The sequence below is a fragment of the Oryzias latipes genome, chromosome 14 (assembly GCF_053564925.1).
Source record: "Oryzias latipes strain Hd-rR chromosome 14, Olatipes_Hd-rR_3.1".
Classification (NCBI taxonomy): domain Eukaryota; kingdom Metazoa; phylum Chordata; class Actinopteri; order Beloniformes; family Adrianichthyidae; genus Oryzias; species Oryzias latipes.
Genome location: NC_136250.1, coordinates 2,807,436 through 2,834,300, shown reverse-complemented (window position 1 = coordinate 2,834,300; position 26,865 = coordinate 2,807,436). Strand labels below are relative to the sequence as shown.

Here is a 26,865-nt window from a genome sequence, read left to right as displayed (position 1 = left end):
CAAAAAAGTTAATTAATTTAAGATGAGATCTCTCAGTGTACAGATGCTTCTAATATTTTGTTAAAGATTCCTCCTAATTTTGTTCATTCATCTCCCAAACCTGCCTAGTCCACCTTAGGGTAACAGAATCGCAGAAGCCTTAGGAGCTAAGGTGAAGGTGGGGTCCACCCTAGATGGTTTCCCGGTCCATCCCAAGACCAAACAGAGACATACAAGCATACACATTTACACTTGAGGGACAATTTAGAGTCACCAGTCAACCTATGAAGCATGTTTTTGGACTGTGGGAAGAAAGCGGGGAGCACAGGGACCAACACATGCACCGAGACAACATGCAAACTCCACACAGAAAAGACTGAGCAGGGATTTCAACCAGGGCCTTCTGGCAGAGGTGCAAGTGCGCTAACTAACCACTATACCTTCTGAATCGAATGAAGATAGGAAAGATTACTGTTGGAAACAATTCCACCTTTAAAGCTAAAGCACCAAGTTAACCCCGTCTAAACAAACTGTCAACCTGAAGCTAAGAGAAAAACAAAGCTTCCCACTTTTCATCCTTGGCCTTTTGCTCCAGGATGCTCAGCTGAATCACATCTCACCTCCTCCTGGTTCTGGTCCAGTTCACCTCCAGTCTGTACTGAGACGGTAACACTGGAGGAGTTCCCAGGGCACGAAATGCTGTCTGCCAGCTTGCTGTCCATGATCACATCAATGCCTTTGGGGGCCAGGTCTCCTTCCATTTCCACCACGATGCCATGCCTCTTGTCGGCACGGTAACGCTTATGCATGTATTTGTAGAAGAGCAGGCGGCGGTCAGCGATCCAAGCCAGTATCACACACAATGGAAAGTACAGCAGCGTCACCACAGCTTCCCACACCTGTTTGGGCAGCAAATATCACCACAGCATCAATGCACTTGGTCACACTTGTTAAAGTAAGCCATGACTTGATACAGAGGGGTGCCGACTCTGACATGCTGATCGCCAATTTTCTGGATTTCTTATCTTTTCGGAAAAACTAATATGTTCTGAACGTGTTCCTGCTGCCCTAACTGCTCATGTCTGCTCTCAGGATGCCGACAGCTGACTTCAACAGAATGAAAACGAGGTCCCACCTCCACGACTCCCGGGGAGATGACGGCCAGGATGAGGTAGAGCCAGATGTAGGCAAAGATGCTCCAGAAGGAGGTGATGAAAAACACTCTCAGGTGTTTGATTTTGCGAGACTCTCCATCAGGAATCACCCACACGCACAGGCCGATGATCACAAACATGTTGAAGGCGGCACTCCCCACGATGGTGCCGGGCCCGAGCTCCCCAGCATGAAAGCCGTGCCCACAGACCTGTTGAGCCACACAGACATGTTAAGGTTAGGGTCACGTCCACGAGTGGCAGGTATCTGTCAACATCAAGCTGCAGTCATTTTTCATGATCACAGTTCAGATTTGTCCAAGCAGTTCCATTATTTTAAGTAGAGAGCAAAAGAAAGGAGGAACCTCGATGACAGAGAGCAGGATCTCAGGTGCAGAGGAGCCCAGGGCCATGAGGGTCAGGTTGGAAACTGTCTCGTTCCAGATCCGTACTGTGGTCACCGTGGTTTCACCGTTGGGTTTGGTGATAGTCACCTTTTTTTCCTGTAAGAATCATGTTTACAACACAGAAGTGTGGTTTGTGACCAGCCACGATCCAGATGCACAACAGCAGACAGTTCCAGAACCTGGAAACAGCCTCAGGAAAAACAAAACACAAAATCTGATCAAAATATTTGACTTCTACAATTGTCATTCTGAGGGAACGAGTGTGAATTTGCAGGCAACTCGTGTAGATGGATTTGTTTCTCAGGAAATGAATAAAGAAAAGGACTTTACTTCTTTCTGTACCTGCAATGATGCAACAAAACAAGTCTCCCATGACACATTTGCTAGAATCCAGTCTATCAACCATCGTAAACCCAGATGACATTCTTAGTTCTGAGTTATTCTGAGACTGTTTGGCTTTACATTAAAGTTAAATGTTAAAAAGATTTTACCGACATCTGAACTAAAAACGTTTCAAAAATGTGGAAATGACCCACAACCCCGGCTCCTCCTATTGTTGACAAAAAGCTCCAGTCAGTCACTAAATGGCGTTTTTCTGTTCACTTCCCGATGGCGCCAACCTTCACTCTGTCGGACGTTTAAGGCTTCCCTGTCTGCATCTCAAACAGGCAGACAGGCTTTGTTGTTGCTGATTCACATGTGGCAGCTACAACAATATTTTCAATTAAACATATAAATAGATATTTAACAGAAACACAAATTTCCTGACAAGCATTCATCAGTAACAGAATCTAAACAGAGGTCAGTAGGTATGAGGAGAAGGGTTGTGGTTACCTGAGATGTGATCACTTCTATGGATGCCATGAAGCGGTCTGCAATAATGGACACGCCCAGGAACATGTACATGAGGAACAGGAAGTAGAGAACAGCCCTCCCTGCCTGCTCCCCCACAGGGGGGTTGGCTGGCAGCCACACTGGCAGCAGGATGCCGGGTTTGCACTCCACCACACCTGCACACGCCGGCGTGGAGTTAGAAGACTGAGGCTGCTCGGGGTCAAAGGTTCGCTCCACAAGCTGAGGCCGAAGGGGGGTGCAAGGGAGGCACAGGAGGAGAAGCAGGAATAAGAGTGGGAAGAGCTGAGCGGGATGGGGCCCCATGTTTTCCCTGAGTCCAAAGGGGCCTCAGCGTTGGGAATCACTGGGTCCAGAGGCTTTCCTGAAAAACCAGAGAGAGATGTCTTGAATAAAGACAAATACAAATTACAAATATACATTTAACAGCAAAGTACAAATGATTTTTTTTTGATTTTCAAAGACCCACTGCAGTTATCTTTTAATCTATGTTCAAAGTGTTTTCCGTGGTCTTTTCATAATGATGAAGTTGTTTTTAGCCAAAATCTAAAAACCAGTGTTGTTTTCTAGGACATTGTTTCTGCAGAGCGGCAGGAGTTCATCAGGAATTCCCTTTTAGGTTGTGGGCGTGACTGTTGGCACTAGTTAAGTCTGGGCTTATTTCCCATGATCCCTTTGTTTACACTCTCTCCCTCTAGCTTACAGCCCCCACAACCCCAACCAAACATTATCAGTGCAACAACAATGGCGTGCAAATCAGAGCAATCCAACCGTACAGTTTTGAGGCGCATGAGAGCTCAGATGAGGGAAACAAAGTCCAAAACACACTTCAGGTTGTGGGCAAAAGACAGGACAAAAGTCATCTAAAAACTGACAGACCCCACAAACAATGACCAAAAGGCCATCTCTGATTAATTAACAGTAATTATTGATCCATTCTTTATCACTACCCATTTTGATAGTAGCTCCAACTACAAGACATTTCTAAATTATATTGAATCCACTATTTCTGCAAAAAACAAAAAAGTCAAATTTGAGCTTGTGACACTGGCACATAAAGGTATTCTATTTTCTGTATTTATAAAGTGAAGACGTCCTATGTTTTCTTTTTATTTTAGTGTATGTGTGTATTTTGTGTATGTGTGCACCCATGATGCCGCTGACGTCACCCCTCACAGCTGATGCTGGGATGCGTTTACTCACGGATGGCTTCCGGGTTAAAAAGAGACAGACAAGGTGGGGTTGACTCCCAAGAAGAGTGAGAAACTCTAAGAAACGGGTAAGGGAGACTAAGACCCTTCCAAGGAGCAACCACCAACGGAGCAACAGCCAGAAACAGACCAACGGGAGTTATGGAGGAGGATCTGACGCGGCCCTTTCAAAATTCTGCTGCTGGGATTATAATTATATTTTCTTTTGGGGATGGACGTGGCTGGAAAGTGACCAAGAACAGAGTGAGACTCCCTGAGGTTAATCCGAAGGATGGGGTGAGATCATTTCAGGTTTTTTTGTTTGTTTTTTTTACTTTGAGAGGAATTCTGGAGCCGCTTCCGCGCTTACAGGTGGAGGACGCGAGATGGCCAAATAGGGTGTCGTTGTAAACACATGCACGGACCTATCACGGAAATATCATGAGCGCGGTTCATGGAGTGTGACTACAAACTGTGAATTCTGCTGGATAAAGAGTAGATCTTGATTTAATTGTTTTATGTTCATTTATGTTCAAAAGTCAACCCGCCACAATCGTAAGGCTCTAAATTAACGGTAGAGTGTAACAAGCTCACATACGCCCCCCCCCCCTTCAGAACCAACCCCCCCCCCCCCCCCCCAAAAAAAAGGGAAAAAAAAGAAGAAACACAAATAATCACACACCAGGGTTTCTAGTAGAACAAAAGTCAAAAGGAGTTTGCACATTTACTTTTCATGAATTTAAGTCAGGTAAGATATAAGCAAATGTTTTTGTGAAACGTATCAAAGAGTGGTTTGATACAGTAAGTGTTAATAAAACATTTAACATGTATTCAAACTACTGATCACTTCAGATTACTCAAAAAATATGGTGTTTGCCTAATTTTGTGCAACACCAACAGTTAAATTTCTCCCAAAACTTCTATACATTCATAAACAAATGATCTGTTTATTAATATCTCTAAGCGCAGCTGTTTTACTGCTTTCATTACCTTTTGTCTTTTCAGTGAAGCTTTATGTCAGATACTAACACCAAATAAATGACAGACAAACATAAAATACATGACATATGGAAAGTAAAGATATGTAATAAAAACCTCTATAATGTATAAAAGGATAATACAGATTCACATTTTTAGCATTCTGTCACAGGAACAGACAGATGGCTGGATCCAAATGCAGCAGGTTTAGTAGCTCAGCTCTAAGTCCACAAAGCTAAATCAGAGTCAAACATACAGAGGTCAATAACAGGCATTTGAGCACCAGAGAAGAGACTGGGGTAGTCAGGGTCCAGATAAGATTCGGGGCAGGCGGAAGGCAAACAGAGTCAAAGAAGAAACAGGGTCAGAAGACAGAAGATCAACGCTCGGTAATGCAGGCACAGTGGCACTAACAGTACTTCACACCAAGTGAGGCTCAGTACAGTGCTAAGCATACTGTACGTGATTGCAAATGAAAGTCAGGTATTTGGCATCCAGAAAGTGCATGCTGGGGTTGCTGGGGGGTGTAGTGCTTTCAGTACTCTGGAGACGGTTACCGCCGGTGACCAGAGGGAGAGACAGAGCTCTGACTCCTGACATATTCAGTAAGTAAACTAAAGGTATGCGATACACGCAGGTGATTGGGCAATCTGAAGTGAAGCTACACTCCGTGTGCTGCCGCACCTGGCAGGCTGCAACATAATTGTAAAAAAAATGCAAAGTAAAGCAGTTTTTAAGGATAAAATGATTAAAAGTCATTTCTATAAATTGCCTTTATATAACTGTTTTATTTTCTTATTTGTTGCTCATAATGGCGTGGACAGTTTACAGGTGAGGCACTGGCTCACCTGCCTCCCCTTACCACACGTTCCTGCTGAGATGTGTTTCAATAAGGAATAACCAAAACAAACCCAAACCCACCCAAATTATGTCCACTCACTCAAAGAAATGTATGCCCGCAAATTTAGAATCAAAACTCGTAAAGAGGGACTTAAAGCAGAACCTCCACCAGAGCACTACTTTGCTCAAGCAGCAGAATTAGATGTGCTGGCTGAGGCATGTAAATTAATGAAAGGAAAGGTTGTCACTATGTACACAGACAGCCAGTGTGCTTTTTCTACTACACACATGTTCACAAACTGGTGAAAAAGAAGAGGAATGATAACCTCTTCTAGTGAACCTGTAACACACAAAGAGCTGTTACAACAGGGGTCGGGAACCTTTTGGTCGTGTGAGTCATAAACGCCAAATATTTTTTAATGTAATTTCGTGAGAGCCATACAACACACTGAGGCACGGAGACGTAATCTCTTCTAAGGTTCTTTATTCTGGTTACTGTAGGCTGTAACCAACGCCGTACAACTTATTCAGCAACTCCTGAATCTCTCCCGCCAAGCGCTCCCCCTCAACTTTATATTCCCCCCTCCCGCTCCAGCCCTCCTATTCCCTTATTCGGCCCATAGCTGAACCCCATTGGTCCAAACTCCCCAACGACAGGTTGAGTGACAGAACTGAGGGCCAACCAGCATCTCTGCTTGATGCGTTCAATGAACTCCGGAACTTAGAACGCGGCTCAACACCCACCCAGTCTGCTACAATATGTTTAAAACTAAAAATACAAGAGAATGTGTGCATTTCATGTAATTTCAACACTTTTAAAGTAAAGTACAAGTCTGTTGATTCTTTTTAATAACATTGTTATGCTGTTGCTGATAAATGATGAGTATTTCTTAGCATTAATGTGACTTCTGGTGCTGCGTGGTGGTTTTGCTGATGGTCTTTCATTCATTCATTCACTATACCGTTTTTCCCTTTTGGGGTCACGGGGCTGCTGGAGCCTATCCCGGCCACTTGTGGGCGAAGGCAGGGGACACCCTGGACAGGTCGCCAGTCTTTCGAAGGGTAGAATATCCACAATCACACATCCATTCATTCTCACAGTCATACCTATGGTCAATTTATAGTTGCCAATTAACCTATGAAGCATGTTTTTGGACGGTGGAAGGAAACCGGAGATCCCGGAGAAAACCCACGCATGCACGGGGAGAACATGCAAACTCCACATAGAAAGGTTCCCCATTGATGTTGTGTTTTTCAGGTCCCCCAGCCGGGACTTGAACCAGGGGCCTTCTTGCTGTGAGGCAAGTTCAGCCCATGGTCAGCTGATGGCCTTGTCTGGTTGATACGTGGTGAGTTTCAGCTTCATGCAGGCGTTGAGCCTTTCATCCGTTAAACGTGATTGTAGTTTGGTCTGAATGTTCTTAAGAGGTGAGAAAGACTGCTCACATGCAGACGTGGAGCCAAATATTGTCAGTACAGCAATACTCACACGCTGCAGTGTGTGGTACGTGACAGGCAGCGTGTTCTAAGTTTTGACAATCACTGCGCTTTTCACATTGGTGCCTGCGCCTACTACCCCTCTTCTTTTCCTCCTCACACATCCTGTCCCTGCAGCTGCGTGCTCCTTCTCAGAGACGGGAGCGCACAGCTGCAGACATGGCAATTCGCTGGTTTCCGGCTGTTACAAACACCGCTACTACTGCGACTGGCATCGCATCGCGCCAGAGAGGGACTGGTCTAATGAAACATTTTTTTTAATAATTAAAGATTTGTCTGCGAGATATGGCCATCAAAAGAGCCAGATATGGCTCGTGAGCCATGGGTTCCCGACCCCTGTGTTAGAAGAACTTTTAACAGCCACTCTACTCCCTAAGAAACTTGCAGTCTAAGCACACACATCAGAAAAAAAACCTGTTGCTGTTGGAAATAAATGCTCTGATGAAACAGCTCCAAAAGATGCACAAAAAGCTCTCTTACATGTTGACTGAAACTGATCGTGAAGTACTCACTGGTATCCCAATGCACGCATCTGAAAAACAAAAACAATTCTGGCTAGAAATGGAGCTAAACTTAAAGACCAAATCTATAAATGATTAGAGAGTACCTATTCTTCCTAAAAGCCATACAAACGGGCTGCAGTATTGAGCCATGGAAAATCTCACGTCTCAACACGGGGAATGATGTACATAATTAATCAGAAATATACAACAATTATTGCAGAAGTTGTTTAATAGAAAGTAAACAAATTTGCATTAGTAATTATTGATGCTTTCTCTAAATAGACAGAAATTTACCCATGCGCAAAACCAGATGCAATTTCAGTGGCTAAAGCAATTATGTAAAGACATTATTCTGGGATAGGCTCCAGCAGCCCCGTAACCCCGTAAGGGACAAAACGGAAGAAGATGAATGAATGAATGAATTATTCCACGATTTAAAATACCAGAAAAAATATGTGATGATATTGGAACTCATTTTGTTCATCAAGTAATTTATCGAGTTGGAAGCAGTTTTGGAATCACACTAAAAAAACCATTGTGCTTATCATCCTCAATCTCGTGCTTGGATCTCGTGAAACTATTTCTAAACATAACACCAAATGTTACTGGAGTGACGCCTTACGAAATATTGTATGGAATAACTTATCGTTTACGTATGTTTGCTAAACCCACTGAAACAACTCATGAGTCTGACATAGAAGAATAAAATGTTGCAAAACTAAGTAGTTCAACAGAATAATGATATGCCTTATTCCCCTGTTGCACTGCAGGACGACCAACTCATCCAAGTAGGGAATTACATGCTGATAAAGGGGATTAGGTGGAAGATTTTGTCTCATCCTAAGTGGGAAGGCCCCGATCACTGACCACACCAACTGGGTGTAGAAATAGCTGAACGATCTACCTGGATACACCTGTCTCATTGTAAAAATTCTGAAAGTTTCCCAAAGGGTCACCCACTGCTGTAGACAAAGCCTAAGTGCGGTTACTAAGGGGGACGGTCCCTGACGTCTCAAACGTGAAGCATTTCTCAGGGCTCCTGCAGCCTTACGGGTGGATCTGGAAGGACTTACAGACCTGAACAGGACCAGTATGAAACGAGTTATTGAACAACACGGTGGCTTTAGAAGGACTCTAGTATTCCTATTTATGTTAACTATAGTGAATGTGATACCTACTACTAAAATTAAAATCAACAAAAACCCAACACCTGAACCTGTTCATCGACTTCGATCGGTGAAATGATCTCAACATGACTTGTGCTCCCACCAAAGAACATACCAAATTTGAAATCAAATCTGCATCCCGGGAAACACGGCTACCACTATAACTCTACCGGTAACCGCGCCTAATAAAGGAAACTATCACAAAGGATAAATACGAAATGAATGGAGCAACATCTGCAAACCGATATTGGTATATGACAAATGATTATAAAACGAAGAGTTGGAATAAATTAGTGGCTGTTAAAAATGATTTGGGTCACCACACCTGCCACCCGACACCAAAAATCTAGAATAAGCCTGTCCAGAGGACAAAAAGACCACCTTGTAATAAAATACGACCTAATGGAAGAAATTTGGACCTGACGGGAAAAACGCATATATGTTGTTTTTTTGCTGCGGGCTTATTCTGCCACCAAGGCTGATTTAGATTTCAAGTTCATTGTATATGAAGTGGCAAGTAAATTATTCTGAACCAAAATTGAGTATGACAGCATCCAGAAATAGTGTGCATTTTCAAAGCTAAGGACATGACTACAGATGTCAAATTTGAAAGTGTAACTGGTGTAACAGTGCAAATAAATAATTAACGGCAGAACAGGTTGTGGACAATGCATGCACTCAGATTGTGTTGTGTGTATGGGCCCCAGACCTCTACTCAAGATAGTACCCCCGCCTCCTGAGTTAAATAGCACGTGCATGCTCGAAATGATGACTAAGCCACAAGTAAAAATGAAATGTTTACCCTGGGATAAGGTGTTCCCAACCAGATAAATCACCAAAAGAAAAACCCATGTTTAGCACGGATGTCGCTACAAACAATTTTACTTGCTTTTTTTTAACAGGAAACAAGTCTGACATGGGTCACATCAATGCCAGGCAGTGTTCATCAGTCCACCTGTCACTACCCCATTGATACAAAGCCGAGCTGACACCTGGTGGTACTGTGGCAGTAACACCCTTTGAAGCGCATTACCAGGCACTTGTGCCTTGATAAATCTTGCTCTTCCGGTGAGTGTTGTTGCAATTTCTGTAGACTCTGCTTGTCTCTCTCTTTCTCTCTCTCTTTGTCTGTTATTCACATTCAAGATCAGGATACCCCTGGCAACCAATGTACAATCAATCAATGCAATCAAAGAGAGCAGTAGATCACAAATTGTGGGGGGGTGATCCTACCTACATCACTGCTTTGGGGTCCCCAAAGGTGTTCCAGACGAATACTGGCTGGCAAACTAAGTTGCAGCTGGCTTTGAGAACATCCCAATCATACTTGCACTGTCTGCTGTGACACCTAACAAGAATGTTGACAGAATTAAATACATACATTCCAATGTGCAAAGACTGGCTAACTATTCTGAAGAGATGTTCACAGCAGTCCATGAACGGCTCAGAGCAACTTCCCTTATTGCCTCTCAGCACAGAATAGTCCTGGACATGCTTCTGGCTGACAAAGGTAGAGTATGCAGCATGTTTGGAGACTCATGTTGTACCTTCACCCCAAATAACACAGCTCCCAACGGACAATTCACAAAAGCCCTGGGGGGTCATTTAGTAGGAACATGAAGGCTCACTCTGGATTGACCACATCAACGTGGGACCAGTGGATGATGGTGTTTGGCAAAAAAACTGTTTTTTTAGTACTGTCTTGTGTTTTCAGAAATAACCTTGACAGGTGCGTCACAACTGCTGCTTTACAGCACCCCCCACCTGGACCTCGCTGCACCGGGGCCGGGTGTGCACTGTGGCCAGTGTGCACCGACCACGTTGCACTGGGGGGGCCAGTTTATGAGTAACGACCGCAAGGGGCCTGCAGGGATGTTGGCTGCACACCCGACCTGTCTTGAAACACCGACCAAGGAGTCTAACAGTTTGTGTAAATGTGTAGAATTGAATAAAATCACAACCATTTATTAGGTATGCATTGCATTTCCTGAATATGACGTATTTATTTATAGAAAAGTTTGAAATGTCGTTCATCTATTGCATCTTGTCCAAAAACATTTACACCATCACCTGGGTCTTATTTCTTTAATGATCAGAGTTTTTTTTCTTTTTAAAATCGGACTAAGATGAAGCATTTTATGGTCATTTTACTGTATCTGCTAAGCTGTGTGTCATTGTTTACTGCACTATTCAATATGGTGTCGCTCTTTACAACGAAAACAGGCTAGTGTAGCATCTCTAGCATCTCTAGCTGTCCTACTTCAGGCTTTTCTGTTGAGAATCCTCTGAGCTGCAGAGATGATCTGTCCTGTTTTTATTTCCAAAGACACCAACAGTGTCTTTCAAGATTGAAGATTAAAAAACATTTTTATAGTCAACTACACAGGGAAACCTTTAGGCGCCGTTCCAGATGTGCATTTTAAAACAAATTTTGAAGGCAGACTTCAACCAAGCAACCCAGTAACTGAGGGTAGTGGATGACATGGAAATCCTATCACAGAAATAAATAAACCCCCCAATAGTGTTAAATCTCAAAACATAAAAAATCTTACAGTTTTCATTTGTTTTTGCAGGAAGCAGCCTAAATATCTTTCTGAGCACTCTCAATCTGTTTGCACTCAGTGACCTTCTTGCAGACTGGTCCCTTGAGGTTGTCATCAGTCCTGTGGACATGTAACTTTTGAAAAAGTCGTGGCCAGCTGTGGTCACACCATCAACTCTTACAGTCTTGGTCTGGGGTTTTTCTGATGTCACCACAGAGCGCAGAGACGGTCCTCTTCCAACATGGCAGACTGACTCTCTGCAGACAGTGTTGATGAGAGGTCTCTCCTTAATTCTACATGTTTCTGCAGTGAAATTAACCTAAATATTTTCAAGCAATATTTGTATTCAGTTGAAATACAAATCATACTTATTCATTTTCAAGAAATCCCTATCTATTTTACTTTTGTCCCTTTCAAGTCATTTAAATGAGATTGAATGAAGGATAGCTTCCCATGAGTGCTCCTGGAGGCCCTCAGCCTCTCTTCCACATAAGCACACCACATTGTGTGCTGAAACGGATACTTAAGTGCTGCATCTTTGATGCAGTCAGCTCATTATAGAGTTGTGATTCAGAAACATGGCCCAGAGGGACGGCTGCATCGCATTTCACTTTCCAAGGTGTGCTATGGTAACCACGACCTCAGACTGAGGGCCACCTTACACCTGTGAGAGCCAGCAGCTCAACGCCCACAACATTCAGTTCGGGACCACACACAGTGATTTGACAGGGGGGTGGCAGGACGTTCACTTAAAGTCACATTATTTCCATGTGAAGGACAAAAGGAAGTTTAGCTGCGACAGTGACAAGGATCTGCTTTTACTTAATCTAATATAGCTGAAATACATAACTAGTTTTGTGAAAACCAGATCTTTTTTCTGCTGCAAAATGACGGACATGAATGTGAATCAGCATCAGCTTTTTTTCCTTTTTTTTGGGGGGGGGTGGGGGGGGGGTCTGTTGGTGGGAAATACATACAAGTGGATCAAGAAGGTAGCACACACAGAGGAGGATGCATTATTCATCAGTGTACTCACCTAGCAGCTTTTGTTTTCAGGAAAACTCCAAGAAAAAACAGGTCAAAGAAATCTCCTGACATAGATTCTCCTCCGTGGTTTATTAGAGGAAAGCATGTTGAAGACATAACGTTTGTGCTAAAGGCCATTCAGAGACAAAACCACTGAGCCACAGAAGGTCTGTCTAAAAAGAGAGGGGCTCCTGTGTCATCTGGAACCCTGAGAACCCATCAGAACCAGGAGACAGAGGCAGGTGTGAAAAGGTTCCTCTGGGTCCTCATCGGTCAGAGGACTGAGACAGAAGCTCAAAGGAGGAAGGGATTTGTCAAAAGCCAGAAACGGAGAACTTCTGAACGTTCCTGCTGGGTAAAAAGAAGATAACAGGATCAACAGATCCTCTGCTCTGAACCAGAATGACATCCACCGTTTCTGTTGGATGGCTTTGTGAACAGACTCAATGTTTAAACATGAAGGGAGAAAAACACTCACTATCTGCATGCACTGTCTCCTGTCTGGGGGGGGTCGTAGGTTGTTGACAGGTCTGTGCTCCACTCTTCCCCCTCATGTAAAGGTGGAACTGCTCCTCGTGTCTGCCTGCGTTCCTGCCGCTGTCACAGCCACTGCTGGTCAGCACCACCGCTAACTGGTGGCCTGGGGCTCAACTTACCCTGATGGGGGTGCCAGCACAAAAAAGGGGAAAAGGGAGTTAGCACCTTTGGTTTTCTGCCCGTTCCCTGTAACCAAGCTATTGTCAAGACAATGAAAAGTGACAACCAGGGCCAGATGAACAATTTTACCATTAGTCATAATAGAAAACGTTGTCCGACTCACAATAACGATTTTCCTGAGCCTGAGAATTTTCTTCAGCACCGGTTAGTCCACTTCAGCTGCAAGAGAGTCCAGTGGGACAAGCGTTCGTGCTGCGGTTCTGAGCCTGACTGTCTGCAGCCTGCTTGTCAACTCGATGCCTCAAACTGCTGTGAAACTCCTTTACTGGATGATCCATTACTGCCACACATCTACCAGTCACCTCAGAGTTCAATTCCACGGGACAATTCAAACTGCAGGCCTCCAAACGCTGAGTGGAAACTCAGTGTAATCAGGTGGCTTAAGGCGCTTCAAACATTTGTGGGAATAAATGATCTACCACAAATATCTAAGTAAAATCAAGATGAGATTATCAAACAAGCATCCACCGAAAAGACAAGATGCAGCTCCAATCAGCTGGAAAGCATGAGTGTCTGCCTGCACACTGACAGAGATCATCTTTCCAGGATGAGAACATTGTACACAACTGATTCAGCGGCACACTGTATCAGTTTGCCAGCACACCAAGGTAAGCACGTGTACGCAGAGCGCCACGGGGCAGCCACGGTGCAGAGTGGTAGGGCGGTTGACCTCTGATTGGAAGATTGCAGGTTCGAGTCCCACCTTGCCCGCCCATGTGTCAAAGTGTCCTTGGGCAAGACAATGAACCCCACCTTGCCTCTGGTGGAAGGTTGGCACTAGTGTTTGGCAGTGGAGTGTGAATGTGTGTGTCTATGGGACAGCCTGTAAAGCACTTTGGGCCTTTGAGGAAGGCAGAAAGCACTATACAATTATACAACATTTGCCATAAAACCAATGACATAAAAACTAGTTACCTCTCTGACTATTAAGAGTTTACAGGACGTGGTGCACTTCTATTCCATCTACAGATGTCTACATATATACACAGTGTTGGTGGGTATTTTTGCTGCTTAACCCTTGTGCTATCCTAGGCACTTTAACGTTGGGAGTTGGGTCATCTAGACCCACGAGACAGTGCTCTGAACCTTTTTTCTTCAATGATTTGTGAACCTCACTGGTGTCCATGGATTACATGAAATCTTTCCACCTTTATCCACCTTTGTCATGGTAGGGAGAACACATCAATGGAAGGGGGGGGTCATCTAAGGTAGCACAAGGGTTAAACAGACAAATTAAATAACATTGTTCACAACTTGAAAGGATCTGCTGGAGCTGGAAGATCATTCAGAGGAGGAAAAGTATACTACTCACAATGAGTTAGGAATATTGTCATCAAGGAGTCCTTTTCCTATTTGTCTGAATTCTAATAAAATACATAAAATATATTTTATAGATATTTGATATTACTAATAAAGAAGAAATTAAGAAGAAAGACTATTTTAATTAGTTTAATATTTATTACTGACTGGTGACACCTGTCCAGACACCCCCTCCATCAAAGCCAACCCTGGGGACCAGGTTGACCTCGGCGTGTCACTCACCTCGCCTTCTCCACCAACGACCATCATTTCTGTACAATGTGACCTGACACTCAGTGAACTGGACGGTTGGCCGTTGCTGCATTGTCCAGGTCACATGGTCTTGTGTCCACTGCAAACGTTCACAGAGGTGTCTTGGTGTCAGTGGAGTTGACTGCAACAGTCATCTGGCGTTCCATTCAGAGCGGAGGAGTCGGTTGTAAATGTTTAGTCTGGAGCTGGAGCTTTGTGGCGTTTGCTAAACCATGTCTAAGGTGTATAGGGCAAATCCTTAGGTGCTGTTCATGTTAGCGGGTTGTCACTCCTGGGTCAGTCCCAAACTCTGCCAGTCGTTCTGTGTCTTGGTTCAAGTCTGCTGATGACACTTTGAGACTCACCAAATTCACCTGCAACATCGGACCGTCTACTTCCAACCTGAAGGCGCTATGGCCAGATGTTGCTGCTCATCTGTTCAGCGACGTTGTGTCCATGGCTGTATAAGTGATGAACTTGGAATGACTTCCTGACTAAATCAGAGACATGTCAACATTCTGTTGACATTGATGCCAGATTAAAAATAGTTTTCTTTTAGAATCTCTTGGGTTTGGCTCCAAAACTCACACTGATCAGTTAGACCATTATGTGGAAAACATTAAATGAAGTGTGTCTATCACCCCAACAACTGTGTTTTTTTCAGTATCCCTAACTTATTGTGAGTAATGTAAATCATTTCCTTCTTTTGGTTTCTCTTCCTGTCTTTAGTTTGCAGAAGGCCCATCTGCTTTTCCAGTGAAGTGAACTTCTCTACAGCCCTCAAACTCAGACAGAACTGCTGCACAGTGTTTTTAAACTTACAGAGAGGAAAATAAATTGGCTTTTTCATTGACTATGAGCCATAGAATGATTAATCACAGCCACTATGTTTACCTGCCGCTGTCTTCCTCTTTCACACACTCAAAAATGTCCAAAATGTTGACTACAAAGAAACATGAAGCTGCTGTTTACAGACCAAACCAGGAGTTTTCCTCCAAATATTGATTTATTCAGACAGTTGTTCTCACGTTCCATTCGCTGCCCTGCATCCATAAATGCAGCCACTGACTTTTGAATATTTCACACACAGATAATAAAGCTGCAGACACGGTGCATTCATGTTTAGATTGTATTTAGAACATACCAGTTCTACCACGGTTGGGTCATTTATTTTGCTTTATTCATACATCACACCCTAAAAGCCGGTCGTGGCAGAAGTTAGCGTCTGATTGTTAGCATCCACTTTGACATTAAAGGGAAAATCTTCATCTCAAAGTCTAAGTTTAAACCAGACACAAATATTTGACAGAGAATGAAGATTTAAGGAAATAAAGTTGTTTCTGATTTGTGTAAACTTGTAAGAAGGACTTTTATGAATTTTTCTACAGCAAAGGAGGATTAGGAAGAAATCTGTTTAGGAACTTTAGTGCAGAAAATGTTCTCTGTTTAAGAAAAAAACACAGTTAATCAGGATTTATGTAAAAACAATATATGAAAAATCTTTTTGCCCTAAAAGATGATCTGAGACTTGACTGAATTATCAGTGTTATAATGGTTAAATGGAAAATGGAAAAATATAATAATGTTGCTGTTATGGAATTATTTACAAATCAACAACTTTGTTTCATTAAATCTTTGTTTTCTGTCACAAAAATAAAAAATCTACTAATTTTGTCAGATTTTTTTAAAGTAAATATCTTGTAGTAGCATTTTTTTTTAAATAGGTTTTTCAGAAAACAGATGCTTAAAAATATGAAACGTAAACTTCGACCCCGTTCGGACCGGTCCGTGAAAATATTGTCTGACATGAAACTGCAGCGCATGAAACTGTTCGGGCAGAAGTTTAGTAATTCCTTCTGGTCTTATCTTGGATCTTCTGGAAGCCAGCATAACGTTTACATCAGAAGCTCCTCATCTGAAAAGAGCAACATTCCAATTCAACAAGGACAGTTTAGTGTTTCCTGAGTAACATGCCGGCTTTAGATATGAGTCACCAGATATAATGTCTCCTATCAGAAGAGAAAACTGCACTGCTGCCATTCTCATTTCAGAGGAACCAGCCCTATGGAGTTAAATTGGTCAGAAGAATCATGAATGCACACAAACCGTTTCACAAACATAATCTTGAGGTACACGTGTAACATAAACTCACAGATCAAACGAATGACTGAATTTGCATTAACGAATCGCCTCTCCTTTGGGAATTTCTCTGTATTTGTGAGAGAAATGCGTGTGGTGAATATTGAGACTCATCTAACGTGCCAGGTCAATAAATGTCATCATTGGCTAATGAATCTGTCAATCAAATTCATCAGCCAACCAGACGTGTTTGTTTTCAGCCAATCGTATGAATCTGTGCCTCATTCCTTTATCAGTTTTTTAAACTAAAACAACAACGAAAAAAACAAAAAGGCTGCTTTATTTAATTATTAGTTTCTGTGGAAAAACAGCAAAACAAATAATGGAGAAGATCTGCAGAGAAGAGTGGACCAAAACTGCAGCTCCAGTGTGTTCAAACCTGCTGAAGAGCACTGGAAACCTTTGACCTCTGTCACTGAAACCAGGGTTACATTACAAAGCATTGAGGTGAACTTTTGTTACTGACAAACACTTCTGTTCAGATCCATAAATACATTCCTCAAAAATCAAAGACTCTTATTTCCTGGGTTCTTTTTATTTTCATTCTGTCTCCCACAACTAGTGTTTCTATAAGGAACACTACAGACCAAACTCAGCTTTTTGAGTAAGACAACTTGCAGAACCTTTGACTGTCAAACAGGCTGACAGCTCAGACCTATCTCTCTGCTACAGAAAAACACATCTTCAGATGGTTTCTGTTTAACCCTTGTGCTATCTTAGATGACCCCCCCCCCCCCCCTTCCATTGACGTGTTCTCCCTACCATGACAAAGGTGGATAAAGGTGGAAAGATTTCATGTAATCCATGGACACCAGTGAAGATCACAAATCATTGAAGAAAGAAGGTTCAGAGCACTGTCTAGTGGGTCTAGATGACCCAACTCCCAATGTTAAAGTGCAAAGGATAGCACAAGGGTTACGAACATTTCAATCCAGCTTTGAACAGACAACGTGTCTTAAAATAAAAGGAAAAACAAATAAATGAAGAGAAACTGTTGGATTTTTGAAATCCATTTTGGGAGACTGCAGAACTATTCCAGTACCAGCTAAGATCTTTCCAGAACTGGACTCCAGCGATGTTTACATCTAGCTGTTACAGAAGCTTTCACCCTCCACAGCAGAGACAATGAAGGTGTACAAACTACAACCAGCAGCCAGAGATGAAGATGGATTAATGATATGTTGGGTAAATAACTCCCACTCTAATCTAAGTCTCAGACCCCACTGACAGCTGACTTGACATGTGAGTCAGAGGACAATTGCTCCGTTCTGACACACAGCCTCCTCCATTTGTTGTTTATTTTTATATTAACTGACATAAACTGACATGACCCTTAAGCTTTGAATGACATTAAGTCTAGCCATTTGGATTTGCGTTTCTGAAAGCACTGACCATGAAGGACACTGGCAAAAATCCATATGTCCCTAATTATTGTTCATGAATTTTCATCTTTCTGCGGCTGTTTTGAGTCTGTGTTTTACTGAGAGCAGCTGCAGCATTACGTGACCTTATCTGTACAACATGCTGCATTCATCTACGCTCAACATCTTACTCTGAGATCACACGACAAAGGTCTGAGGAGTCAGGCACGGGGGTATAAATCTCAGGAGACTTAATCAGGATGAACATTAGATCACCACTATCAAAAACTCTGTTTCTGTTCTCTTCACGTTGTAAATCTGAAAAAAACAAAATATCTGATTGAGAGCAAACCCCTGGTTTTCACAGGCACTTGCCGATAAAATACATAAACATAAAGCATGGAGTAAAGCAAGACACAGACTGGTCTGTTTTTAAGCAGCTTAAACACAAATGTATACATTTTATCAAAAGAGCCAAATCTGAATATTTTTGTCTGTCACTGCTGAAAACCTTAATGATCCTCACAAATTCTGAAAATTGATCAAATCTCACTTTTTAATAAAATTACTCAAACTTTCCCTAATTCTGTTATTAAAGATTCTGTTTTAGTTTCTGACAAAACTGAAATTCTTCATTTCAATGAACATTTTATCTCCTCTGGCTCTTTATTTGATAAAGTAAGTTTGCCCTCCTAAGTCTTTTGACTTTGTATATTTTACAGTTAATGAAACGAGTCATGCTTTAAAAAGACTGGATCCCAGAAAACAAAAACCTCTTGGACCAGACTTACTTGAGCCTTATTTTTTTTTAAATTGGCAGCAGATTTTATTGCAGAACTGCTTACAATAGTCTTTAATCTCCTGTAAAACTCAAGAAAACCCATCAGTCTGGAAATCAGCTGTTGTGCTCCCCTTATTAAAAGTGATTAAAAGCTCATGCTTGGTGTGCTACCCCCTTACAAATGCTCCTTACTCAGAAGGAGAAACTTAGAATCTCATTCATTGAGATCAAATGAGCTGATATTGTTGAACGTGCCTTATGCTCGTACAGAGCTGGGGGGAAAAGCATTTCCTCCCTCTGTTCTTGCTACCTCAAACATCTTACAGAAAGATTAGAAGCTGACTGATCAGCTCCCTTGAAATGCTTTTAAAATGCGACTGAAGGACTTCGTTAACTGACAAGTATTATTTTTAAATCTGTTTTAGAAATTTCTGCTTCTTGGCCTAGAGTCCCTTGGAAAAGAGGTTTTTAATCTCAATGGGACCTTTTTGTTAAATAAAGGTGAAATAAAAAAAACAAAAATAGAGTTAGATTACTTTTTAAACTCTACGTTCTTATTGCTTACTTTTTAAATTGAAATAACTTCTTTAAATGACAAGCATTCATTTTTTCTTTTACCAGAGAGCCACAATGTGAGGGTAAAAGAGCCTCAGGATGCAGACCCCTGCTCTCATGAAACTGGGCAGTGAGGACAGCAGGCAGGTTTTGACTTCATACAAAACTTGCAATCTTATGAAACAACACAAGATCCCTGACTGAGTTCAACCCACTGACGAACATGATGCGTTAATTCACAAGTAAGAACTAAACAGCAGCAAATGACTTATCCATGTAGGAAAAAAGACAGAAACATATTTGTGTGGAATTCAGTCATTAAGAAATCTCCTTAAAATATCTGAAAGACTTTGTGCAGCTAAAAACATCCATACCAGAGCAGCAGCAGATGATGGAGTTACACAGAAATCAAGGCGGTTAGACCGTCTCGGTGCTCAATTGTCTCTTCTTGCAGTTCAAGCGAAGAAAAGAAAGAGATCCTGTCCTTTAATAAGTAACACTGAGCTTTGGCTCGCTGCTGAGAGTCTGCCAGTGAAGCCAACGATTTTGTGTGTAAGATAATCCCTGTGGCTGTGCACACACACACACAGGCAAAAACACAAACAAACACACACACATATACACACACAAGCAAAAGCGCACACACCAGTACACACAAAAACACACATAAATACCCAGGCAAAAACAAACAAAAACACATACATGCGCACACACAAAAACATGCGCAATATTACACGCACAAGCACACATCTAAACACACACCCACAGACACACTCATGGACAAAGACTGAGCCTTAACCACTGACAGTAAATGACAACTGGACTGAGTGACTCCTCCCCCCTCGAGTTCCAAACAGGAAGTACCCCATAGACTTCTATTGAGAAAATAACAGCTATTACTCTGTCATTCTATTGGTCAGAATAACCATTCTAGCTCTGCTACCTTTTACATGTTTGGCTAATGCACATTTCTTTTCATGATATGTTTGCAGTAGTGAAAGTTATTCAAGTTATAAATTGACCAATCAAATGCCTCAAGAAAAGTAGGTGGCCTTGGGTCGAATGCTTGAAATGTTTCAGTGACAGATTCTCCCAAGCCCATTTTCGGTAAAAGGGGTGTGGCCTTCCAACATGCTCTCAGATGATTGGAGACGGATTGCCATAGAAATGTACACAGACCAAACACGGATTACTGAGGACGTCTGGTTTCAACATGGTGACGGACATATCGTGAACATATTGTGACTGAATTGACTTCTGTCAGTTGGAACCAGAAGAAAGGTATTTTTTATGGGTGACGGGTGACACACGATCCGTCATATTATACAGTTAATGGCCTTATACTTGGAGTACCTGAAGATGTTGAGTTTTTCTCACATCATCTTTTCTGCTAATGTTAAAGCTAAAAATGCAACCAAACTCCAAAAAGCTTCGAGACCAATTCCAATCAAAACTGTGTTTTTGGTGTTTTTAACATGTTCTTGTTGCATTTTTCTCATGATAGAGGACATGTATAAAAAAATATTTAACTTTGCGTGTCTGAGTCTGTCTTTATTCTAATCATTTTGAATCAACAGCAGACAACAAGTGCTTTTTGGAAAAGCCTGAAGTTGTTACGTACAAACTGTAATCAGCAGGCCACAAGCTCTCTGCTCTGCTCCGTTCTGATGTATCCATTTACAGACAAATAGATCCATGAAAGCCTTTGTTTTCCTCGTCTGAGCTGAAATCTGCATTTAATCTGTACGGATGGATTGCTACAATATTGCTCGCCATTTTTGTGGCACCGTTAATGTTAGTTTGAGAGTGTCAGGGGCTGTAAACTAGTAGGAGAGAGTCTAATCAAAGGGATGATGGGAAACGGGGACAGACTTACTCCGTGCCAACAGTCCCTCCCACAACTCAGAGGCGATTTCTGATGAAATCCTGCCGCTCTGCAGAAACTATGTCCTAGAAAATGGCAGGTGTTTGGATTGTGGCTAAAAATGGCATCATCAAAATTTAAAAACCACTGGGAACGCTTCGACAATAGATCAAAAGATGATCGGAGTGAGACTTTAAAGATGACAGCTTTCCACAATCTAAGAACAAACCTCATGCTTAAGCCAGTGGTCACCTTTTCAGTCGTCATCTTCATCAGTCTTTCTGAGAACTCCTGCAAAGCAGGCGTGGAACTGTTCAAGGGTCAGCAGGTTACGTTCCCATTGCGAAACATTTTCCAGAGAGGTTCTGCAAATGTTTGAATGACTTCCATACCGTTGTGTTAATCACTGAATTTGGAGTAAAAGCAGCAAAGTCCAACATCTACATGAGAGGCTGAGTCAGAGTCTTTTACAATATATCAACTGAGCATGAGAACTCACAGCACAAGTTCAGAGTCCCGCTGGGTTCTGACAGGTTCCTGAGTGTCAGAAAATGAAAAGCTAGCAGTCCAGACACTGGAAGTTCAGGTGTACTCGCACAAGGAATTGTGCTTTTGAGCATGCACACACTATAACTGAAGGTTACTTTTGTTAGTTTGAGTATAACTAATGTAGTTTGGCACTATGAAGCATTTAAAAAAAACTAATTAAGAAACTATAAACTTGTTTTCATTTTTATTTCATTTATGCCTATAACAAAGATGTTCATAAAGACATCTTTCAAATGCTCCTTTAAGGGGCTGCAAACGTCTGCAGTGAATGATCTGACTCCACCCTCTTCAGCCTCCTCATTCACCCCAAACACCCTCATGTCCTCCTCCTCTACATCCATGAATCTCCTCTTTGGTCTTCTTCTAGACCTCTGTCCTAGGAACAGGAGCATCCTCCCAAGTTACTTCCGGAATTCCGGCAAATGCTTTAAAAGCTAGTCAAATCTTTGGCAAACTTAAACAGAGCTGCAAAATTTGTCATTTGTAGTGAATCCAACCCCAGAAACAGCTCAGAGTGCTTCTCACCTCCTCACCGTACTGGAAGCACGTACTACGTGCAGTGACAAACTTTGGTCGCTTCTCAATGCTATAAAACTTGAAGAACTACTAGATTTTTTTTATCCAATCCAAGAGTAGTGGTGATCCCACTTCAAGGTTCTACTGAGGTCTCAGAATGAAACTGTTTAATGATCTTGATCCACTTCCACTCTGTCAAGGCTTGTTTTGACATTCACACTTTTGGGGAAACATAGCAAGTCTTTCCAATCTCAGTCTTTTCTCCTCTGCTCCTGCTGCTGCTGATAAAAACCTGACCTGTCCAGCGACATCATTACACAAAACGCCAAACAGAGAGAAAGGGAAGGTGGACACAGGTGAGCTGCATGGGGCCGGAGCTGAGCCGGAGACAGGTAGTGACAGCCAGTAGCTCCTGAGGTTTCCATTACCTGAGGAACTTTGCTCAGCCACTGGCGGCTGTCACCTTAGAAGCAACTTTAATATGAACCCAGACAGAGACACCCGGTATGCAATATTCAAGGCACCGTTAGAAACTTCAGCAATAGTCAGAATGCGCAACATGTGCTGAGTGACGTAAGAATATTATATTTCCAGACACTAACTGCTACAGATTCACTCCGGGACTTCAGAAAGTAATTTTCAGGACTTAGTCTGGGGAGATTCTCCAAATCTAATTCATCTTGTCTAATGTTTATGAACTCTGTTACATCCACATCTAAAAAGTAACCCACATTTCAGGAATGGAAAGTTGACAAACCATTAACCAATATTTGTGTGTGAAAACATCCCCGTTGCCATGGCAGCTTCAATTTAGGACAATCTAGTTGAGACCAACAAAATGTGCAGAGGCAGCCGGCGGGCCAGAACAAACAATGGACCAGGAGTGGGCGAAAACAAAAACGACCCCCCCACCCCTTCCCACACGCGCAGTCCCAGAAAGACTAAATACAATACATTACAGTGCAGTGCACTGCTGTAACCCAAAGCTTTACAGCTGAACTGCTAATTTATTAATGGTCATCCAAGCTAAAACAAGCTGAAATTAAACATCAGTGACGAAGAGCTGTTGCAGAAAGCCACGTGCAGCTCTGCTGTCACAGTCGTATGCAAAAGTTCACAGTAAACACAGAAGAAGCCTCTGATTTTACTAGAAAACCCTCCCACAATCATTATGTCCCATTTATTAATCAGAAATAGAAAAATGAAGACAAAGAATAGTTCAATTGTAAATGGAAGTGAAAGCATCAACAGGTATCCATTAGTGACGGGTTCAAAACTGGTTTTATTAATTTAAATCTCATCAGACAAAGATCACAATACAGGCATGACGTAAGGCCTCTGTGCAGAGCAGAAACAGCTCATGCCAGCTGTGCAGCAAGCTGGTGGCCCTTCATGCAGCTGTGCAGCAAGCTGGTGGCCCTTCATGCAGCTGTGCAGCAAGCTGGTGGCCCTTCATGCAGCTGTGCAGCAAGCTGGTGGCCCTTCATGCAGTTGTGCAGCAGGGTGGGGGCCCTTCATGCAGTTGTGCAGCAGGGTGGGGGCCCTTCATGCAGCTGTGCAGCAGCGTGGGGGCCCTTCATGCAGCTGTGCAGCAAGCTGGTGGCCCTTCATGCAGCTGTGCAGCAAGCTGGTGGCCCTTCATGCAGCTGTGCAGCAGGGTGGGGGCCCTTCATGCAGTTGTGCAGCAGGGTGGGGGCCCTTCATGCAGTTGTGCAGCAGGGTGGGGGCCCTTCATGCAGCTGTGCAGCAGCGTGGGGGCCCTTCATGCAGTTGTGCAGCAGGGTGGGGGCCCTTCATGCAGTTGTGCAGCAGGGTGGGGGCCCTTCATGCAGCTGTGCAGCAGGGTGGGGGCCCTTCATGCAGTTGTGCAGCAGGGTGGGGGCCCTTCATGCAGTTGTGCAGCAGGGTGGGGGCCCTTCATGCAGCTGTGCAGCAGCGTGGGGGCCCTTCATGCAGTTGTGCAGCAGGGTGGGGGCCCTTCATGCAGTTGTGCAGCAGGGTGGGGGCCCTTCATGCAGCTGTGCAGCAGGGTGGGGGCCCTTCATGCAGTTGTGCAGCAGGGTGGGGGCCCTTCATGCAGTTGTGCAGCAGGGTGGGGGCCCTTCATGCAGCTGTGCAGCAGCGTGGGGGCCCTTCATGCAGCTGTGCAGCAAGCTGGTGGCCCTTCATGCAGCTGTGCAGCAAGCTGGTGGCCCTTCATGCAGCTGTGCAGCAGGGTGGGGGCCCTTCATGCAGTTGTGCAGCAGGGTGGGGGCCCTTCATGCAGTTGTGCAGCAGGGTGGTGGCCCTTCATGCAGCTGTGCAGCAGGGTGGGGGCCCTTCATGCAGTTGTGCAGCAGGGTGGGGGCCCTTCATGCAGTTGTGCAGCAGGGTGGGGGCCCTTCATGCAGCTGTGCAGCAGCGTGGGGGCCCTTCATGCAGCAGGGTGAGGAGAAGCTGAATGCTCAATTTCTCTGACAGCAGAGAAAAAGTCCAAATTCCTCTTCTGTGATGTGAGAACTGAAAAACCTACAGAGACTCTTTGTTTATGTTTTTACTGCAACAAAGTCCTCCTCAAAGGTGATCGAACAGTGAAAACCATTTCAACTGAGATGTCTGTGAAGATTCCTCCAGGTTGTTATTCCAGTTCTATTTGCCTGATTCTGAACTAGAAATTCAACCAAGGAGCCACATGAGGACAAAGGACATGAAAATGTTCATGGGACTTTTAGTGTTAGTCATAGAAGCATCGGCAAGCAAATAAAAACAAGATAGTCTCCTAAATTAAGCAGAAAGAAGAAACAGCTGTCCAACGATTGAAGCGGGGGGGCAGTTTTACTGACCAACCGAACAGAAAGTGTGAGAGAAACATGAGGTACAGGATGTCCCATTGTGCCTCATATAAGTGTCTGCATACAAAGCTGCAGCATTGGTTTACTTCAGTCACCCACTGTGGGTGTGTGTGTGTGTGGGTGTGTGTGTGTGTGCGTGTGTGTGTGTGTGTGTGCGTGTGTGTGGGTGTGTGTGTGTGTGTGTGTGCGTGTGTGTGTGCGTGTGTGTGGGTGTGTGTGTGTGTGTGTGTGTGTGTGTGTGTGCGTGTGTGTGGGTGTGTGTGTGTGTGTGTGTGTGTGTGTGTGTGTGTGTGTGCGTGTGTGTGGGTGTGTGTGTGTGTGTGTGTGCGTGTGTACGTGCATGCGTGCGTCTGGGATGGCAGCATCAGTGCTGTTAAAGTGTACAACTTCATTAAGCTCCCTGAGTGCAGACACACATGTTCTTTGTCTGATAACACCAGATAACAAGAGCAGTTACTGGTGGCGGTTCTGAGGTCGATCCTTCTGTGCAGCCGCCCAAAACTTACCTGTGATGCACTTTTACTGACCCAAGAGGCAGTAAACCCTCAGGACATGAAAACATACAGACGTGTCAAAAAGAGTCAAAAACGTTGTCAAGACAACTGCAGACTCCAGCAAAGTCTGTCTCCCTAAAAGCATAATAAAGCAATGACTGACTGACTGTGAGAGCAGGAGTTCAGCAGCTGAACAGCCGTCAACATCTAATGTTAGAGCTGAAGACTGTCAGCTCATTGTTTCTGTATGACATTTCAACATCTGTCTCTAAAGTCCTCTGTTCATGCAGGAACAGAGATGAAGATGAAAGAATCTGAAAACATGAAGATCACAAGTGACGATTCAGCAATATAATGAGCCTAATGATAAAAAAGGTCTCTCAGTGGGAGGGGGGGCAGTCAGCACCTCTTGTCTTGTCCATCAGCAGCTGGACAACGGGGGGGGGGGGGGGGGGGGGCAGCAGACTAAATGAAATCTGTTCATCTGTCAGAAGTAAAATGAGCTGAGGGGAGAGAACACCTTTACCTTAGCCTTCAACAGGAAAGAAGCAGGCAGACAGGCAGAGAGACAGACAGGCTGACAGACAGACCCACTTATTCAGAATAAAGAAAGAAGTCTGCAGCTGTGACTGATTCTTCAGATTCCAGCTGCTGCACTAAAGTTTTTTAGTTCTTTTCTAACTCGGAGCATCAGGGTTGAAATCATCATCAACACTTTTTCCTCAGACCGCCGTGAATCTGCCGGTAGCTGACAGAACTCACCGTCGCAGATGCCCGCTCAGAGTCGGTTCCCTCTCGCCTGAATGCCCGGGAGCGCAGCCCGCAGCAGCCCGCGGACAGAGGCGTGTGTGGCCCCGCAGCTCCCCTTCAGCTCCGCCGGGCTCTGCTGAACGCTGCCAGCGCGTCCGAGGCTGTGGGAAGTAGCGGCTGTGAACGCGCCCCCGCCCGGAGTCACGCCGGAACTCCCGTTAAATTGACGGTGCTGCCTTCACGCTCACGCTGCCCTTTGAAAGCGATGCAGAGAGCACGCCTGTTCTTAGACCATAAACGCAACATCAAGTTCACCGAAACAAGCGTTTCTGCTGGAGGCAGAGGCTCACAATGAGTGCGGGAGCATGAACGCACCGCACAGTTCTATTCTGTTACTGTGAACGCAGACTCACGCAAACCCCATCATCAGACAGATGAGATGCTGCTGACCAAACAGCCTTCAGACATGAAGGATCCTTTGCTCAAGGAAAACGCCAGATTTTTCTGGGAGGATGAAGAACTTCTTCCGTTTTTAAGTCACTTCAACTTTGACCAGCAAACATGCGGCTATTTTGTATGATCAGCATTAAAATCCCCTTTGTTCACTCAGAATCAGATTTTCAAC

General features: G+C 43.7%; 1 protein-coding gene and 1 long non-coding RNA gene across 8 annotated transcripts in view; one reads left to right on the top strand and one right to left on the bottom strand.

The window, feature by feature from the left end:
- slc8a2a (solute carrier family 8 member 2a) overlaps window positions 1–26,421 on the bottom strand; it is a 33,978-nt gene extending 7,557 nt beyond the window's left edge. For 4 of the 6 annotated variants that reach the window (XM_078931078.1, XM_020708624.3, XM_078931077.1 and 1 more), the window contains exons 1-5: window positions 26,253–26,421; window positions 2,372–2,753; window positions 1,496–1,633; window positions 1,115–1,342; window positions 600–878 (exon numbers count right to left, since the gene is read on the bottom strand). In XM_078931078.1, coding sequence (XP_078787204.1) covers window positions 600–878; window positions 1,115–1,342; window positions 1,496–1,633; window positions 2,372–2,695 — 969 coding nt within the window. In that variant the 5' untranslated portion in view covers window positions 2,696–2,753; window positions 26,253–26,421. Of the gene's footprint in view, window positions 1–599; window positions 879–1,114; window positions 1,343–1,495; window positions 1,634–2,371; window positions 2,754–12,610; window positions 12,790–12,952; window positions 13,062–26,252 lie in introns of those variants that run through there. The other 2 variants (XM_011483107.4, XM_020708623.3) reach the window with 1 other exon arrangement.
- On the top strand, window positions 3,739–9,631 carry LOC105355547 (uncharacterized). 2 transcript variants are annotated; one of them, XR_002291623.2, is made up of 3 exons: window positions 3,739–3,876; window positions 6,656–6,746; window positions 9,466–9,631. It is a non-coding gene; the product is annotated as an uncharacterized LOC105355547 (long non-coding RNA). The 2 variants fall into 2 exon arrangements; XR_909935.4 differs by lacking the exon at window positions 6,656–6,746.
- Window positions 26,422–26,865: the final 444 nt, after the last annotated feature.